Below are 18,923 nucleotides of genomic sequence, written 5' to 3'. Positions count from 1 at the left end.
TGAGAGGCAATTTGTATGTTTATACAACAAAACAATGACAGGTAGAGACTAGAAATTATGTGTTTTGTTTATAGTTGATTAATGATACAACAAAAAGAATTAGGAAAGTTGATTAATGTGAAGTTGCAGAATATATTGTGAGAGTTTTCTATTTTCTGTTGGCATCTTAAGAAGCCAGACAGTAGAAATTCCTTCTAATTCTCACAGTGAAAGCAGATAAGTCCTTTGAAAATGTCCTGAGTGACGTAACGTTACAGATCCAGAGTCTCTAAGTCAGGCCCACAGATGATTTCTCTAAGCTTTAGAATTACCACTTCCCTAACAACCTATATATGCTTACTGCTGATGTAAAAAACACAGACCAGGTTTTTCCAACTCTTTTAAATAAATGAAAATCTGAAAAGTGTGGTATTCAATTTTATTCATCCCTCTGAGTCGCTGAGAATCACCTGCTGCTGCACTTACAGCTGCAAGTTATTTACATTTGCGGTATGTCTCTAGCAGCTTTGAACATCAAGACACCTTCAGTTTTTTTTTAAATCATTTGTTCCAAAACAGCAATCAGATTGGTTAGAAACATCTGAACATCAGCTTTTAAGTCTATTCGTAGATTTTCAGTTAGTTATGTTCTCTAATACATAAGTATGTTTTGATATAAACCATTCCATTGTAGATCTGGCTGTATCTCCTGCAGGAAGATGAACATCCTCTTAGTCTCAAGTCATTAGTTTTCTAGTATGTAGTTCAGTCCATCATCACATTAACTCAGCAGTTTTCTCTGTCCCTGCTGAAGAAACGCAAGCCCTCACCATAATGCTCCCTCCACAATGTTATACCGTGAAATAGGCGCCTCTTACATTATAACAGTCCTTTCAACCTGAGCTCTGGGTGTCTGCAGCTGCTCCAGTGTACTTGGCTTGTCAGTTAAGGGGGAAAGCCTTATCTGGTTTCCAGCTGTACTGTATTCTTTTCATTGTCAGGTAACGCAATGAACAGTGCTGTTTCCACGGGTGGGGGTGAAGTGTCTGTGTTGTATTCAATAAAACCACATATCGGCTTCATTTAACTTCAAATTGAGGCACCACATTGTGTTAGTCTTTAGAAAAAAAAAAAAAGGCAATACATTGAGGTTTATCATTTTGACGTGACAAATCAGAATAAAAGCGCAGGAAATCCGTAAATTCAATTTCATTAAGTTTCTGGATCTGTACTTATTTCACTTCTTATGTTGTCCACGGGCAAAATGGCACGCAAAATTGTATTTGTCCATGCACATGTGACCACAAATGTTGCATTGGAATGGATGTTCGTAGCCGTGGCAGCCCATGTGAATGGTATAGATTATGTTATCAGAAAAGTGGATATCACAATGCTGGCATCTGTGCAAAAGGTTTTGCTCTTCTTCGCTTGGAGCATTTGCAGCAGGCGTTGGTGTGCTCGCCAGGCTGTTGCTAACACTGCCATTCCAAGTGTTGATGTTAGTATCCATGCCACAGCCAGATGCAGGACTGTAGCTTTTATGACCTGAGGTGGGAGATTCTTTAGGCGGAGACGTCTGCACGCCGTTGGAGCAGACTGCCACCTGCTCCACCAGGATCGGTTTTTCGTCCGTTAAGGACTGCCTGTCGGTGGACGCAGGACTTTGAGGCTCAGCGAGAGCCTCAAAGTCCTGACCCGCAAGAGCAGAAAGCTGATCCAGCGAGTTTCCAAAGCCGTTTTCACCCCGGCTCTGGCTCTCGTTCTCATCAATCTTAGGGGGGGTTTTGTATTCGTTGCCGTTCAACTGGTGGATTTTGTGTGAAAACTCGCTAAAATAGTCGGACCTGGGCACGACGACTGAGGGAGGGCTGAGATTGATCAGGAGCCGCCGACCGAATCCAAGAGAGCCCGTCCTCTTCTGCAAAGAGCTCAGCATCCTCTTGTTGGCGAAAGGGGAACGGGCCACTCTGGTGGGCAGAAGCTTGTGGCGGCGGCGGCGGTGGTGTGACAGGTTGCTCCGGTCGCTGCATCGGAAGGCGCAGAGGTCACACTTGTAGGGCTTCTCTCCCGTGTGGGACCGCATGTGTGCTTCTAGGTGGCGCTCGTATGCTGAAGCAAACGGGCACAGCTGGCAGCGGTGAGGCTTTTCACCTACATGAAGAAATATTTCCAGTTTTATTACCCAACATACTGCAAAAACAGAGGTAATAACATTGCATTACATGTACTGTACTGATAAGTACAGTTGAAAACCAGATGTTGGCACACACCAAATAAAATGTCACACACTGGGCGAGAAGATGGTAAATGCACCTCATGCTTAGTATGGTAGAGGATCTGTGATGCTGCGGGCCTATTTGTATTACAAGGGTCTTGCTAATGTAAGTTGAGAGATTTTAAGATACAAAAGTATAGGACGATTTCCCTTGGACAAAAATAGGTCAATCTATAGGATAATGCATATAACATTTGGCCAAATCAACAAAGAAGTGGTTTATTAAAAACATTTGTTTTCCCTCCTCCCCCCTAAAATGACGTACATTTGAATAAAAAGGCCCTTTTTCCTTACAAAAAATTGTATTTTACACGTTTCTATCGGGAATGCCAACAGATTAGGGTTGAAGTTTGCAGCTTGTTATAATGCCCTAGAGTGTTAAAATGTAATGGAAGCTCTGACCTGTGTGGATGCGTATGTGCTCTATTAAACGAGCCATGCCCTTGTTAGCATAGCTGCAGTAGCTGCACTTGTACTTCCCATCGCAAGTTCTCTCCAGACTCTCCACTTGTATATCTGATCCATCCTCCATTGGCAGGCTCACCTCCACAGAAGGAGGGTCCAGGACATTGTGCTCACATCTCGGGGCAACTACAAACACACATACACACACATAGATTATATGACCATGGCTTCAGAATAGATATTTATCTGACACATAATTCCTCTTTTGTTTTGTACTCCTTCCCACCGGCATGGAACGGCTCCGTTGTCTCTTTTTCTCCACAAACAGAACCCGAAATCATGTTGACATGCTGAGTTTGCTGGGTTAGGTATTCCTGAAACTCTTTCACGAAATCCACAGGCTCAGTCTTTATCTCCTCCATTTTTTGTTTTCTCCGTTGAATCTGAAAGAACATCCAAAGATAGCTAGACAGAGTGTCGTAGCTGCTCGTATTATCTTCAGTAGGTATCTATTAGTAGCATTGCTAATGCCTTGTTCTTTCTTAATCTCTCTGAAGTTATTCTGTAAAATTCAAGTTTGAAACCATCTTCACCCGAGTTCCTATTTGACGTTTCGGATTGTAATGTTACTCACAGGAACATGAAGCTCATGTTTTATTGCTAGATAGCCGTTACCATAGCTCATGTTTTATTGCTTGATAGCCGTTACCATAGACATATGGTAACGTCAACATGGCCGCCATATTGTGAGTGGCATTTAAATGTGAAACATTTAAATATGTTATTTAAAAACAAATTGCTTTTCAAAATTAATAAATTTAAATGCTCAGTAATTAAATGCGAATGTCTTTAGTTCAAAACAAGCACCTGACTTCTAAATATGCAGTAATAATATTGTTAATGACAATCTTCCAATTTTATTACACACACTCACACCCGCACGCCCACACACACACACACACACACACATATATATATATATATATATATATATATATATATATAGTCTCTGTGTGTGTGTGCGGCGTTATTATTCATCCATCCATCCATTTTCTTACACCCTTGCCCACTACGGGATGCTGGTGCCTATCTCCAGCGAATGTTTCAGGCAAGAGGCGGCTTACACCCTGGACAGGTTGCCAGTCCATCGCAGGGCACCATTATATTGCTAAACTTCTGTTAGGAGAACCTTGCTTTCACGTATGATAGCTAGTATTAGTTTTTGGGAGAAGATGCCACTCACAATATGGTGGCCGCTGACGTATGGCTTATATGGAGGCAATAAATGCGGCATCTACCTTTTTACATCTATGCGTTCGAAATGTTGCCTTCTTGTAACATCAGACAAAGTTTGATTCAGGCACAATTTCTCAAAAATATTTAGGACATTTATACTAGAGCAAATTTCCAGTATGAGTTATATTAATATATTATAGCGTTTTATTGATAGAAAGTCTAAAAACCACATACCTTAAAAAAGAAGACATAATTTCTGTGTAATAAAGGGGAGATTCCATACCTCCATGAAGGCACCACCAGCCTGTCTATACTCGCAGTTTCATAACAAACCATGGCTGCCCCGTTGGTCAGATTTTTGTCAAAGGTGAGACTGTGCTCTGTGTTTCTGTGTGCTCTCATATCAGGCTACTGCGCCATACAACGGAAAATCAGTATTTTTCACTTATTTTGTCATTAATTTTATATTTATGTTACCTAGCTAGCTAATCACTCAGTAGATGCTAACGTTTGCTAAAGCATCAACCCACTTGTGTGATAACATAAACAACTGACTGGTTGCAAATTTATTGATAAGTAATGGAAATTACGATGGACACTCGATGTGAATACAGTCTTCCCTCTCTTGTTGACTGTCAGTCCCTCAGGCAGATCTCTCGTCCATCATGGGGGGCATGTCAGTCTGGATTGAGGAGCAGGACTACTTCTGCCCCAGCAGTGGCTCCAAACCAGGCAGGTGGAGTGGTGGCCTTCCCTCCCCTACAGACATATTCAGAGGAGGAGAGCATGATGAGGGACGCAGGTGAGCAGCAAAGCTGTGTTCCTGCTGCTGCAGAGAGCTGGAGACAAAACCTTCTAATCTTTGTTACTGATTAACAGTGAGGAAATATGCACAAGAGCGCATCGCCCCACTTGTGCCAATGATGGATGAAAATTCTGTCATGGATGAAGAAGTCATTACATCCATGTTTGAGCAGGGGGTATGTACACTGCATCTTAATATATTACAAAATAGCATACATTTTTTAACGCAGTAATGCCAGACTCCTGAAAAGTACACTGGATATTAAATAGCCTTTGTTAATCGCCTCCACAATGACTTCCAGTTAAGGAAAAACATGCCCACAGCATGATGCTTCTACTGCCATACCTCACTGGGTAATATGGATCTTCTGGTGATGTACAGTACAGTGTACATTTTTTACCAAACACCTCTTGGAATTATGGTAAACAAAATTACACCTTGGTTTTATTATACCAGAAGACATTTTCCCACTTGCTTCTTGTAGACCTAAAATGTGTTTTTGCAAAAAAAATAAAAACACAAAATGTTTTTTATAGTGGCACTGGCTGTTTTATACATTGTTGTTTATGCACTTTTCTCTACCACACATTTTCCTTCCACCCAACCTTCCATTGTTATGCTTGGATACATTAGTTCACATCCTGTGATTGTGTAATCCATAACCATGGCATAATGTGTGTGTTGAAGATATTTTTTATTGATTTTCATGTAATATACTTACTGAGAAACTGAATGTTATGGGTTGTGTTAACGCTGACCCCCAATCTTTAAAATTAATTGAATTAAATGGCTAAAATGTGTAATTCTACATATAATAAAATAATATATTTGGGTTTCATGTTTTAACCGATTTACTAAAATAAACTTTTCAGTGGTTTGTTGGTTTATTAATAAGCAATTATTAAGTAATTATCTTAAATATTCTTACATTTAAAGTTATTCTGAGTATTTTTGTTTTTGTTCCTTTTTCTGCCCAGCTTATGGGGGTGGAAATTGACCCAGAATATGGCGGCACTGGCTCCTCGTTTTTCTCCTCCATCCTGGTGATTGAAGAGCTGGCGAAGGTGGATCCCTCTGTGGCTGTGCTCTGCGACATCCAAAACACACTCATCAACACACTGTTTGTGAAACTTGGCACGCCGGCTCAGAAAGAGAAGTACCTCAACCGACTGTCAACTGATATGGTGAGGCAGTTATTACCGTATCCTAACTCTGAACAAACAATAATAAACAAACAATCTTATGTCTAAAGAAGGGATGCCAGAAGTGAAATAATTACAGTTAACTTCAATTCAAGAGATGGAGGGTTAAAATAGAGTGGTAGGTGATATCATTTAAACGGATTAAAGTTTTTTTAAAAAGTTTCTTCGGCTTCCACTGAACGGCCATCGTTTGTCTTTCACTGCCTTCGGATCTCAAATTTCTAACCGCAGAGGCTCAAAGTTTACTGCAACCACTTGGTGGACAGAATTTTCATTTCATTCTGAATAGAACAATGTATGTTTTCATGACTGGGACAAGACATGATGTCTGAAATCTACTTAATGTGTGTGGGTGGGGCAGTAGTCCATCAGTAATCTGGTACACCTGGGCAGAAGAGAAACTTATTTCTTAAATGCATATTACAAGATTACACTGGTATATTTACCATATCGCAGTACAGTTCCTGTAATGCTTTGTATCTTGTGGCTTCTGACAGATTGGAAGCTTCTGCCTCTCTGAAGCCGAATCGGGGAGCGATGCTTTTTCTCTGAAGACACGAGCGGAAAAACACAAGGACTATTTCATAATCAATGGATCCAAGATGTGGATCAGCAACGCAGAGCTTTCAGGGGTTTTCCTAGTGATGGCCAACGTAGATCTCTCTGCTGTAAGATTCTATAAAGCTTCTTAATGCATTTTTATTTCATTCCCCAATCTTGGGTTTGGAGAATTACTAAAATCTAGTAACATACCAGAATGCATCAGATGGGTTCTTGTGTCTTGTGCTAAGCATCAGTTTAAGGCTTCTTGTTTTGTTTTGCAGGGATACAGAGGGATTACCTGCTTTATCGTGGACCGGGACACCCCGGGGCTCGAGATTTGCAAGAAGGAGAACAAGCTTGGCCTGCGTGCATCCTCCACCTGCCCTCTTAACTTTGACAACGTCAAGGTGGAGCCAAACACTCTGAGCTGAACTGGACTGATGTAGACCAGGTTTTTTGTTTTTCTCTACAAACCTTCTGTTGTCTGTTGTAGGTACCAGAGGCGAATATTTTAGGAGAGGTCGGTCATGGATACAAATATGCTATTGGAATGTTGAACGAAGGCAGGATTGGAATTGCTGCACAGGTATGCAGCAAAAATTTGGGACGTTAGTGGTTTTCAATAAAATGCGTTCAGTGCAACTTAGTGATGTGTTCACTTTCCCCACCCTGGACTGCAGATGGTTGGCCTGGCTCAGGGTTGCTTTGACCATACTATTCCTTACACCAGACAGCGGGTGCAGTTTGGAAAGCGCATCTTTGACTTTCAGGTGTGTGGGATCTTATAGACAACTCCCCTCTTCTGTACATGCACATTCACTTTTGAGGGCAGGGTATTGTTTGTTAACAACGCATTATTCTGTGTCCCAGGGCATGCAGCATCAAATAGCTCATGTAGCGACCCAGATCGAAGCGGCGCGTCTGCTGACGTACAACGCCGCCCGTCTGAAAGAAGCCGGCAGACCTTTCATCAAAGAGGCCTGCATGGCCAAATACTTCTCCTCTGAGGTGTGCTTTTTGATTGCTTAGACAAGAGGAAGCTGTGTGCATTTTCCTGTCTCTGACCCATGCCTCTGTGTTTGTCAAGAAATCTCTAGTGGAACTTGACGACATCAGCTTGAGTCAAGCATCGTGAAGTATTTGTGTTTTGTATAATTTTATCCAGGTCGCAACTCTAACTACGTCAAAATGCATCGAATGGATGGGAGGAGTCGGCTTCACCAAGGACTACCCCATAGAGAAATACTACAGAGACTGTAAAATTGGTGAGCCTCAACGAGACGTTGCACCGCTTCACTAAAATTGGCTTGATTTCATGTGATAGATGTGAAATCAAGCCATATCTATGCCACCAAACACATAATTGTGTTGCGTTACATGATGATAGCACCATCATGTTGTGGAGATGCGTTCATGATCTGGGACAGGGAAGCTGATCAGAGTTGGTACGTGCATAGAGAATGTGCCAACTCTATTATTTTCAATCCACTTCACAGTTCTGCATCTTTTTGTGTTGGTCTGTCACAAACAAGCCCAAGAAAACACACTGGCTGTTATGTTTGAGACAAAATCTGAAAATGTCCATGAGGAATAAACACATTTTCAAGGCTCTGTTTGTAGAGAATAGAAGTATTATAAGCTGTATTAGGGACACACACATTTGGGTGTTTGTGATTGGACCAGAGTGGGGGTGGGGACTGCAGCAACTATAACTGGAACTCAGAAGGAATCCCCCACACACAACTGCTTCCCCCAGTGTCATCACACCAACACAGTTTAGTGAAGCTGCTGTGAATAAAAAAGTAAGATCTGTTCTCATGACACATGGGCTCACAGTTTTCCAGCTGGTGTACAGGAATGTTGACCAGTACAACAATGCCTATTAAAGTAAAAAAAAAATAATAATTTAAATATTTTTACTGAAAAAATGCACAGAAACAAATCCCTACAAGCTCTTACCTAAATGAAAAATCTACATGAAAAAAGGGATATTAAACACATACCGTGTATATTGTCTACTGTATAATCACTTGCTTAATACAGTTTCACTTTTAAATTTAACGTGTTTGACTTTACAAAGCTGCAATCTGTTCAAATAATGAAGCTAGAACATATCTAATGCATAACTGCATACCAGGGGACAGGCAGGGCTGATGGCATGTGGACCTTTTGTGCAATCCTGGAATAAAATCACATTTTTCTGTTTTTCTCCACGTTCAGGAACCATTTATGAGGGTACAACAAATGTCCAGCTGTCTACTATTGCCAAGTTCATTGATAAGGAGTATGACCGCTGAGACCATCAAGCCACAAACTGATTGATTCCATTTTGCTGTTGCACTCTGTACTCTTGTCATTTTTGCGATGACTTCATTAGATTCAACCCTGCAGAATTGTGCTGTTGTAGAACTAGCCTAGTAGGGTTCTGTTGTAACGTTACAAAGTAGTTCCTATAACTGATGTCATGGTTTCTTTAAGGTTTAAAGTTGAGTTGTTGTTTTTGCATTTTCTGCCAAATCAGTGCAGAAAGGAGCTTGGTCATTTTTAAGCCTTCACAGTATCATGTATCTCCCACATTTATTGCATATGTTGATGTCTATTGATCAGTTTTGCAAGCATAACATCTCCAAGGGTTGGAATATGGGTTTGAATGTTTGAGTTTGATCAAGTTATTCTTCAGATGATTCAGTGCCTTCAGAGAATTTTGTCTTCAACGGTTGGACTGTGGTAGCTCAGTTGTTTGTTTCCTTACATACTGTTAGCTGACTGATTTTACATTATAATAAAAACTTCCATAACATGCTAATATATGATCTGTCTCTGTGTCATCTTTACTGTGGTTGAGTTCAACATGGAAAGGGGGAAAAAAATTACGTGCATCAATCTGTAGCCTGTACTCATTTGTCCCTTCATAGTAACAGGAGTCTTGTCCATATCCATGTCGCTGAGAGTCCAAAAATCAATTAATTCGAGTAACTCAGTTCAAAACAGGAAACTTGCTTTCCTTTCATCTAGCTTTATATTGCCCATCAGTTTGTCCATGTTATAGCATTCATGTTTTCCATTATCCACGTGTTCCTCTTTCTAATCATTTGCCCAACATTTTGTCTTTCATTCATCTGTTTCTCAATTATCTATAATAATTGATAAACATCCCCTCCTTTACCGATTTGATATTTTTAATCGTCTTTCCACCATCTTCTCATACACCCATCTACCATTTCATCCATCTTTCCTTCAGTGTGTTTTTTGCAGGTTTTATAATTAATTAATGACACTTTAATTACAGTATACCAACCGTAAAATATTTCCAGTGAAGCAAACTTTGCGGTTGATAGCTAATGCCAAACCTTTACGCTAGATGGCAGCACTTCCCCAAGCAAGTTCCGTACTCTGTTTGCGGAGGCAGCTCCTTAATGACAGTCCAGTCAATTATTGTGTCTTTTAACAGCCTGTCACCTCTAATGATATTTTATATCAGCTTAATTATGCTGGTGCTTCAGATGAAAAGAGCCTACATTGCATAATTCACTCACTGATCATTCTGTAGCTAAGGCTAATTAAATTTCCGCAGCCTGCGTCCAGCTGTTCAGAATAAGCTCCATTGTTTAAGCCACGGGCTATTCCCGAAGAGCACAGACCCAGTTAGTACACGCAAACACTCAGGAGGAATTATAACGTTTCTTGCAAGAATGTCCTGTATGACAAAAGGCGAACACTAAAAAGAATACCCTTAAAAAAAATGCTTAAGGTTTGCAATGCTAGTGTCAAATATGATGAACGTCTGTAGCCATGTCACTCTCTGAACCTCTTCCAGGGTTTATATTAATACATACAGTAGCATGTCACTTAAACTTTTTCCTATTTCGCCCCCCCAACACCCCTAAAGAAATTCAAATGCAAACAATCATCTTCAGACATCATCCAATTATGAAAGAGAGATCTGTGCAGTTTAATCTCTGCATAAACGCAGCTCTTAAAGCCTTAGAGGTTTGTTAGAGAACATAAGCAGACAAACAGCATGAAGACCAAGAAACACAGCCGATGGATCAGAAATAAATTTGTGGGGAGGATTAAAGCAGGGTTAGGTTTTAAAAAGAACATCCCAAGCTTTGAAAATCTCACAAACCACTGTTAAATCACCTAAACTGACAGGCCAGGAGAACTTTAATGAGACAAGCAGCCAATAGGGCCATGGTCACTCGAGAGGAGCTACAGAAGTCCACTGCTCAGTTGGGAGGATAACTATTATTTGTGTAATCTACAAACTTGAATGTAAAGGTTGAAGGCAGGCACAAGAAGTCCCCTTGGCAGTTTGCTACGAGCTTTATTAGGGACATGGCCAATACGTTTAAGAAAGTGCTCTGATCAGAGTTCATGGGAAGATTGATGAAGTTAATTACAGGGTAATCCAGAAAGAAAACCTGCAAAGGCTGTAAAAGGTCTGTTTTCAAAATTCTCATATCAAATTTGGCCTCCATTTTGCTTCACAGATTACTCGCTTCTCTCTGATCCATTCTCAGCTGTCTGTTTGATGAACACAATCTCCTGAAAACACACAACTGCTTTTCACTTTGCCTCCCTAAATGCAGCTCAGCTAGCCTCTCTTCTCCACCCCCATCTTCAACACAGCTATGAGACCTCTAATTATGCAAGGATTCAAGTAGCTTTTCACAAAACACTGTGTTGTCCTTTTGCATTGGAGAGCGCTCGACGAGTTAAAAGGACAGGCTGTGTGCATGCAGGTTGAGCAAATTCAATTTGGCTGATTAATTCTCTTCGTCTGCTGCTGGTTTGGTTTAAATGACAAATGCAGTGTTTTATAGATTTGTTTTTTACCACCTTTTCTTAATTAATAATATAAATAAGTCCAGATAATATAAATAAGTACAGATATCCTCTTCCTGCACAGTGACATGAATTAAAACAGAAAACATCTACACTAATCTCACCACAAAAAATCGCATTTCACCTCTTTCCACTCATTGTGAGCACTTAGCTCTTCATTTCTTAAATCTTTAGGACATCCCAGGCATTAATGCAGGGGGAAGCTACATGGAAATGGTTTAAAAACCCCTTAAAAACTGAGATATGTTTGCAAATACACTCACAAAAATAAACATTTTCTCAGCTAATATATTTTAATTGGCCTATTACCCACTCAAATGTCCATTTTGAGGCGTTCCAAGTATCAGTGGATTTATTCATGAAAAATACCAAGTGTGAAACATTTCTCAATATAAAATCTTTTTACAATATCGACTATTTGACCGTGTAGATTATCCAAAACCAAAACGAATGGCTAAAAAGCTGTTCTTATTTCTAAATTTAAATCACTGCTTAAGTGAGGACAGAAGACTTTGTCCAATAACAATGTTATTATGTAAAGTTGAGTGGAAGGAAAAAATGCATAAAAACTGCACCCATAAGAAGATTGTGAAGCAAAGCCAATTTAAGAGTTCTTGGGGAGATTTACAAAGCAAGATGCACCACACACTTATATATGTCTGGACATGGGCTACTTCTGTGGCATCCCTTATGTTAATCCACTCAAGAGAGAGAGACAAGGTTAAACGCCTTTTACCTAGATTAAGAATAAAAACAAAATTGAACTCTTTGATTCCAAATTCTCTTTTCAGATGAAAGTAAATTTTACATTCAATTTGAAAATCAAGATCTAAGAGAGCTGAATGAATGCAGGGGCACAGAATCAGAATCAAGGTTGCTATTTAAGCAAACTGGGTTGCCTTAACAACTCAGCAGTCACATAGGTTGATTGCCATGCCGCACTGATGCAGTGTTTCATACAAAAGGATCCCCAACCAAGTACTGAGTGCATTTATGCTCTGCATTGCATATACAGTACATACTTTTCAGAGGGCAGGCTTTTCTGTAATAAAAACCCTTATAATCTTGAAATATTCTGAAAATTCAATCTTGGCTTTTCTTTAGCTGTAGGTTATAATTGTGAAAATTAAAAATAAATAAATGTTTGTAATTTATAGCTATGTGTGTTTTTAATCTATTTGCTACAGAAGTTTTGAAGTTAGCCAGATTGTGTTTTAAATTAATAAGATAAGATAAGATTGATCATTTTCATTCACTGTGTTAATTTTGGACCTATACTTTTGTTTGTAATGCATACTGCAGGAATTTAACAACACATTGTGCATCATTAGCCACATATCCAAGAAATCAGTTTCTTGCTCAGCTTCTTAAAGGAGTGTCCCGTTTTACTGTGGAACCTTTCAACCTCTTAGTTCAGCACCAAGGGACCGGAGGAGTGATGCAGGGAAGGGGTAGCCCTACGAAATGGGATTTAGCCCCACGTTTCATTCCACAAATGTCATCTGCTTCATTCATGTGCTTTTATATTTCACAGGGACATTACTGTTGTCATTCACATTAGGTCACCTGTTGGGGTTTTTAGTACAAAGCTGATCTGAAAGGGCTTTATCAGGATGGAAGGCATGCAGTTTGTAACTCGCCTGCAGCGTTTCCTGTCTAATAAAATTACACTGAAGTCAATAAGCTCTGGTCCAGGTAAACTGCACATATTTCTCTGCTGAAGGTGGAACAGATGAACCACAGCCTGCATCAGAACAGATACCACTTAAACAAATGAAATCAGTAATTATCTGATGGCTTTTTGTTTTTTGTGCTTTTAAAGACACTATCCAGAGGTCTTGTTTTTCAGTAAAAACATAGCTGGGTAATTAAATATTCCACAGCAAGATTTCACAACAGGTAAGGGAATTAAAAATAAACTTTATAAAAGGTTTCAATTTATTAAAGGAAAATGTTACCCAAACAAACCCGTCCCTACATAAAAAAGCAATTACCCCCCCCTTATTAAACCACAAAATATGTAATTAAACACATTTTTAGTTCAATTTCAGGAGTGACACCATGTCTAATTGCTGGCTGACCTGTAAAATCAAGAAAATACTTACCTGTCTGTCGACATGACAACGATCTCAAAAACCAACATTATGGAACAAAAATATTTGAGAACTAGGAGTCTGGAAAAGGCTAAAAAGTAATTCCCAATGTTTTGGGACTCCAATAAACAGTGAGAGTTGTTATCAACTAATGGCCAACTAAAATTACACTAAGAGCGCATCAGCAACTAATCCAGGAGGTCATAGAAGATCCCACAATAACATCTGATGCACTGCAGGTCACTCTTACCTCAGTGAAGGTCAAGGTCATGTTGTGGTGGTTTGTTTGTATAACTGTAAATTTCTGTATTTTAAATAATGTATATGTTTCTGGACAGATTGTGAATCTAGTTATGTTTTTATTAAAGAAAACAAGTAAGTAGATAGTTACCCACTAATGCTTCAGAAGTGAAGGACTGTTAAATAAAAGGATTAAATAATTTCATGGTGAAAATATCCTGATGTTGAAACTTACAATGCGTGGATAGGGAACAAAAATTGTCTCTAGCCCAGAAATCACATCCTCCTTCTTCCTACCCTGGTGTTTCAACTATACCTAAATGAAGTTTGATGTGTTGTTGGGTGAAGTTCTTTGAATATTCTTTTAAAATACTTTGGTAAGTGTGTGAACACGGAATTTACAAAACGAACCAAACCTTCTCTGTGTCATCCACGTTTATTCAATTTACTGCCAGGTGATTGTGGTTTGCGCACGGCCTCCCGAGCCCGCACCGAAACCCAGAGAGATTTTCCTCTTTAATCTAATTGGATGATAAGTGGGTGCGTTACTATTGAGCCCGGAGCCAAAACGCTTGCGCGGCCTTCTTCTTCTGTTTGGATCTTGTTCCCGTCACAGCCCCCATCGCGTTTCCCATTTGCTATTGTACCTACCCAATAGCAGAGACCGAGCGCGCTTTAAGTCAGATGGCATTTCCATTCTCCGTCATTACAATACAGCGCGACTTTGACGCAGTGATCCCTGCGCTTTTTCCACTCCAAATCATCCTCTGGGGAGGCTGGGACGCAACTTTTTTTTTCTTTCTTTCTTTTATATCCTCCTCTTTGGTAGATTTTCTTAAAATCAACAACAAGTTGGAAGTAAATGTTTTAACTGTTTTTACCTCTAGAACTTTGTAGATGGTCATCCATATCGGACAATAAGCGGTAATGGCAGAATCTGACACGCAGGAGACTCGCCAAGCCGCAAAGGATTCACCGTTTTCCATAAAGAACCTGCTCAACATTGAAGATAAACCCTCGAAGCCAGCACCCACCCTCGGGTCTTCCAAAGGAGTGTTTGAAGGCACATTTTTCTCCAGGCTCAGCGACCTGTCTCTGCCTAGATTTGAGCTGCCCGGTCAGAGGATCGGGCTGTCAGCGCAGTATTTGGAGAGAGCGTCTGCCTGGTGGTATCCATACACGTTGGGAGCGCATTTTAGGACTGCGTCGGGTAAATATTTTTTCCCTAAAGAAAAAAAAAAAGTTAACGTTTTATTTTCTAAATTTCCGTAAAAGGGTCTAACTGATAATATGTTAATTCATAAAGAAATAGCTTACTGTTTATTCAATTTATTTGGCTACTACAAACAAACTGATTCGTGCAACGTTTATGCAGTAAAAACATACTCACATGTTAAAGTTTATTTAATAATATTTTTTTTTTTCCTTCAGCAGGTTCGGAGAAAATCAGCCAGAGGGAAGAAGACAGGCGCTCGCCGGACCTCCAAAAAAGCGACCAAGATGCCAAAGAGGAGAGCGCCGACGACGACCTGGCGCTGGACGAGAGCGACGCCGATGAGTCCAAGAAGGAAACCGACCAGGAGGAGGACTGGAGGAGAAAACCAGACGAGCTGGACCCCGACAAGAAGCCCTGTCGTAAGAAGAAGACGCGCACGGTGTTCTCCAGGAGCCAGGTGTTCCAGCTGGAGTCCACCTTCGACATCAAGCGCTACCTGAGCAGCTCGGAGCGGGCCGGCTTGGCCGCGTCGCTGCACCTCACCGAGACGCAGGTGAAGATCTGGTTCCAGAACCGGAGGAACAAGTGGAAGAGGCAGCTGGCCGCCGAGCTAGAAGCGGCAAACATGAGCCATGCAGCGGCTCAGAGGATCGTGCGGGTGCCGATACTTTACCACGAGAGCGGGGCCTCGGACGGGAGCGGCAGCCCCGGTACGAACTCGCCGGGCAGCCAGTCACTGCTGGCTTTCCCCCATCACATGTACTATTCCCATCCCACGCCGCTGCTGAGGCCAGTTTAACACTACTTGTGTTTTTAAATGGGAGCAGTAAAAAAGAAAAAAAATCACATTTTGTACATTTTGTATATTATTATTATTATTATTATTATTATTATTATTATTATTATTATTATTATTATTATTGTTATTATTATTGTTATTATTATAAGACCAAAAACATTGTAAATAAAATCTTGCTGTTGATTCCCAAAAATATGGTGCATATATTTTAATGTATTCAATTTTGGGGGAAACATAAACTTGTTTTAAACGGGGGTCGTTTGTCTGTGTTTCAGAAATTTGCGTCAGTGTTTGTAAAAAAAAAAAAAAATGTGGAAATTAATATTTTAGTATCTTTAAACCGTGCAATACTATTGGTTTGTCAGCCTTTTATTTTTGTCACAGCTCAGTTTCAAAAACGCGAAATATTGCTTTTTTTGTTTGTTTTGTTTCGTTATAGTGAGGACAATCATGTGATTCTTAACCTGAACGCTGTACAAAACATTCATTTGCTTTTTTGTTTTTTGTTTTTTTGTTGTTGTTGTTTTGTTTTTTTTTGCTGTTTTTTGTTGTTTAGTTTTTATGACGGCTGTATAGTTTAAAAGCTACGAAAAAGCCAAAAATAACCTCGATTTTTGCCTCTATGTTTTTTTTCCTGATATTAAAATTCTGTATAGACCGAAGCTCAGTAAAGTTCATTCAAAAGAAGTTTGCTCATCTGTTATTATTGTGAAGTAATAAATAATTTAATAATTTTTAGTTTTACCAAAGTATATGCAACGGGATCAAAACTGAAGCCTTTTATGCCAACATGTTTTATTTAAAGACTTAAAGAAAAAAAAACATTTCCATATGCTGGGAGCGCAAATGACCCAAGTTAAATAGTTGAGCCTTCATTTTCAATTGGGTACAATAGTCTGTCTTAATTAGTCTTTATGCAGATAATGATGCATTATGGTTAGGTATTTTTTTTTATATCAGAGGCCTCTGTTAGTGTTTTGTTTGTTTTTATTAAGGTATTTCTTTTGTAACATATACTTTTAGTTATAGCTTCCCGAACAGTAACAAAAAGACCAAAAAGCAAGGGTCATTCAATTAAAATCATTGCAAAATCTGTCATAGCACTGTAAAAAATAATCTTGAGGGGGCATTAAATGTTAGCTCTTAAAATTCATGAAATGTTAAATAAGTATTATAGGTTCCAACTGTAATTTTAATGGTTACATTCTAATAAAAAAAACATGGTACTTTTAGTAACAAGATTTTGATTTGAGTTTAGCTCAAGAGGTTTGTTCATTCAAATCAAATTCATATTTGTTGTGTGTGCTGTCCAACAGAAAATGTTGACAGTGTTTTTTAAATAAATATATCAATATCAGAAAGGTTGTAAAGGTTCAGAACTGCCGGTAGACTTGCTGAGGATGTTCCAGGAATGTAAGATTATATTTAGCTTTACCTTGTTTAGAAATACCACTGAGGCTGAGGTCAAATTTGATACCAGAGAAATTGTTCTATATCGTACCTATGGTTGTTATAGGGAAAATTATTACATGTTACTTTGTCAGGTTAGATTTTAAAAAGTTTAAAACTATTTTTTATAACATTCCAAGCACCAATTACAAACCAATTTTTTTTTATAAGCAAAATTATGAAAAAAAACACACACAAAAGAAACAAGCAAACAAACTAGAATTCAGTTGAGTAAGTATAATTCAAAAATTGGGTTGAACTTAAACTTTTTTGTCTTTCAGGTTCATTTTGTTTTATCAACAAATGTCAAAATTCTGGATCTATGCTCTGTGTTCAGATTTAAGCATTTATGGGAGGCTCTGAAAGTTTGGGGGTCCTAAGCAGCTGTTCAGTTCACTTATGCCTTGTGAGGGCACTGGTATGGATGTCATTACACAGTGATAAAACATGCTGTAGAATTTAAAATAACATTGCAGACATAATTTGGTTGTATTTAACATTAAACTACTTAGAAGGAAGACCACTTCTGGGTATGTCAGAGATAATGGTGTATAAATCAGACAAAAAGATAGAAGGGCCAGAGAAGAACAGGGTAAGTGGTAGGGTTGGCCTTGAAGAGTTGGGCCATCAATAGTTTCTAGAAGACACACAGGAACGTCCCTGTTCTGGTTGCGCTTCGTTATCCCACCATCATGGAACAAACACCAGTCCTCCTTTGTGCAGGGACTGCTAGACCACAATACTTTGACGACCGAAGTGAGAAAGTCATGACAGTTAGGTCTTTACAACAGCATTCAAGTAGATGGGAATTGTTTCACCTTGCATTCAATGCAGGTGGCACGTGTATTTCTGTAGAAGCCACACAAATTACGTGACATGGGTCTCCAATTTTCTTTCTTACTAATCTGCTTTGCCATTATTGGAAAATGAAAAGCAATTATTGATTATAAAAAACCAAGATGGATATTGGTATCTAGGTAGCAAAACTATGGTCAATATAAAATAATTAATTATTATGCATTCAGTTAATTTTTAGGATTTTCCTTAATTATATATGTTTTTAATCCATTCTCCGAATGTACTCATTTGAGATAAGCCCTGCAGTTCAGGATCCAATTGATCTCCAACACCAAACACAGTGATGACTGCAGGAATGAACTACACTCCTGACGATTTGCATTTCACTGAAGCAGTGACGCTTCTGTTTGTGAACATGCTTCTTTACTGTTTTAAAGCATAGAGAAAAATATACTGATCATTGCCTGCATTGCTAATAGTAGCACTACAACAAATGGTAAATCCCACTGACTTTTCAACTTTTAGAGTTCTGTCTTCTAAAAAAAAAAAAACCCCAAATGGGATAGTATGACAGTTTTTAATGATATTCGTAACATTTACTAAGCACATTATTATGAGAGACTGCTTATAATTGTCCTCATGAATGAGAGCGATGCTTGACTAAACCAGGATAATCAGGTGTATTCTAATGTATGCAGGATCTGCTACCAAAGAATACCAGGTAATAGAATGAATATTGCATTCACAATATGCATGCTTCATGAAAAATGTGAATACTTTTTATGGATAAGGATATAGTGCCTAACCTAATACTCACTACATACCAGAGTTTTGCTACCAAGATACCGATACCCATCTTGTTTTTTTTATAATCAATAATTGCTTTTCATTTCACAATAATCGCAAAGCAAATTACTAACAACAAAAATTGGAGACCCATGTCACGTGATTTGTGTGGCTTCTACGGAAATAAGCGTAGTTTTAAAGCAAACCAATGACGTTGCAGGCGCCAATTTGAACGCTAACGTCAGCCAA

At 39.1% G+C, this 18,923-nt stretch overlaps 3 protein-coding genes across 4 annotated transcripts; 2 read left to right on the top strand and 1 right to left on the bottom strand.

The window, feature by feature from the left end:
- Positions 1-404: 404 nt before the first annotated feature.
- LOC116727010 (zinc finger protein Pegasus) lies at positions 405-3,382 on the bottom strand. Its single transcript, XM_032574022.1, has 3 exons — positions 2,946-3,382; positions 2,657-2,845; positions 405-2,130 (listed from the first exon to the last, which is right to left on the bottom strand). Exons 1-3 carry the CDS (start codon positions 3,112-3,114, stop codon positions 1,217-1,219), a joined length of 1,272 nt encoding a protein of 423 aa, XP_032429913.1. The 5' UTR covers positions 3,115-3,382; the 3' UTR covers positions 405-1,216.
- A 760-nt stretch (positions 3,383-4,142) lies between these two features.
- On the top strand, positions 4,143-9,255 carry acadsb (acyl-CoA dehydrogenase short/branched chain). The gene is made up of 11 exons (XM_032575028.1): positions 4,143-4,262; positions 4,535-4,697; positions 4,775-4,875; positions 5,678-5,884; positions 6,400-6,570; positions 6,727-6,852; positions 6,939-7,031; positions 7,126-7,215; positions 7,316-7,453; positions 7,611-7,710; positions 8,666-9,255. The coding sequence occupies exons 1-11, from the start codon at positions 4,230-4,232 to the stop codon at positions 8,740-8,742; spliced, it is 1,299 nt and encodes a 432-aa protein (XP_032430919.1). The 5' UTR covers positions 4,143-4,229; the 3' UTR covers positions 8,743-9,255.
- A 5,099-nt stretch (positions 9,256-14,354) lies between these two features.
- hmx3b (H6 family homeobox 3b) lies at positions 14,355-16,328 on the top strand. 2 transcript variants are annotated; one of them, XM_032573494.1, is made up of 2 exons: positions 14,355-14,836; positions 15,061-16,328. In XM_032573494.1, exons 1-2 carry the CDS (start codon positions 14,554-14,556, stop codon positions 15,639-15,641), a joined length of 864 nt encoding a protein of 287 aa, XP_032429385.1. In that variant the 5' UTR covers positions 14,355-14,553; the 3' UTR covers positions 15,642-16,328. The 2 variants fall into 2 exon arrangements, with proteins under 2 accessions (XP_032429385.1, XP_032429384.1); XM_032573493.1 differs by having other exon boundaries at positions 15,058-16,328.
- The last annotated feature ends 2,595 nt before the right edge of the window (positions 16,329-18,923 follow it).

Source organism: Xiphophorus hellerii, chromosome 10, assembly GCF_003331165.1.
Source record: "Xiphophorus hellerii strain 12219 chromosome 10, Xiphophorus_hellerii-4.1, whole genome shotgun sequence".
NCBI classification, from domain to species: Eukaryota; Metazoa; Chordata; class Actinopteri; order Cyprinodontiformes; family Poeciliidae; genus Xiphophorus; species Xiphophorus hellerii.
Note: the sequence above shows the minus strand (reverse complement) of the source record. Positions and strands in the feature narration are given on the sequence as shown.

Coding starts and splice junctions, on each gene's coding strand:
- LOC116727010 (XM_032574022.1), bottom strand. CDS start 3,114: ATGTTCTTTCAGATTCAACGGAGAAAACAAAAAATGGAGGAGATAAAG. Junction 2,846..2,945: donor AACGGAGCCGTTCCATGCCG/GTGGGAAGGAGT, acceptor GTGTGTTTGTAG/TTGCCCCGAGATGTGAGCAC. Junction 2,131..2,656: donor GCACATACGCATCCACACAG/GTCAGAGCTTCC, acceptor TTCTTCATGTAG/GTGAAAAGCCTCACCGCTGC.
- acadsb (XM_032575028.1), top strand. CDS start 4,230: ATGGCTGCCCCGTTGGTCAGATTTTTGTCAAAG. Junction 4,876..5,677: donor CATCCATGTTTGAGCAGGGG/GTATGTACACTG, acceptor TTTTCTGCCCAG/CTTATGGGGGTGGAAATTGA. Junction 6,853..6,938: donor TTAACTTTGACAACGTCAAG/GTGGAGCCAAAC, acceptor TGTCTGTTGTAG/GTACCAGAGGCGAATATTTT.
- hmx3b (XM_032573493.1), top strand. CDS start 14,554: ATGGCAGAATCTGACACGCAGGAGACTCGCCAAGCCGCAAAGGATTCA. Junction 14,837..15,057: donor GCATTTTAGGACTGCGTCGG/GTAAATATTTTT, acceptor TTTTTCCTTCAG/CAGGTTCGGAGAAAATCAGC.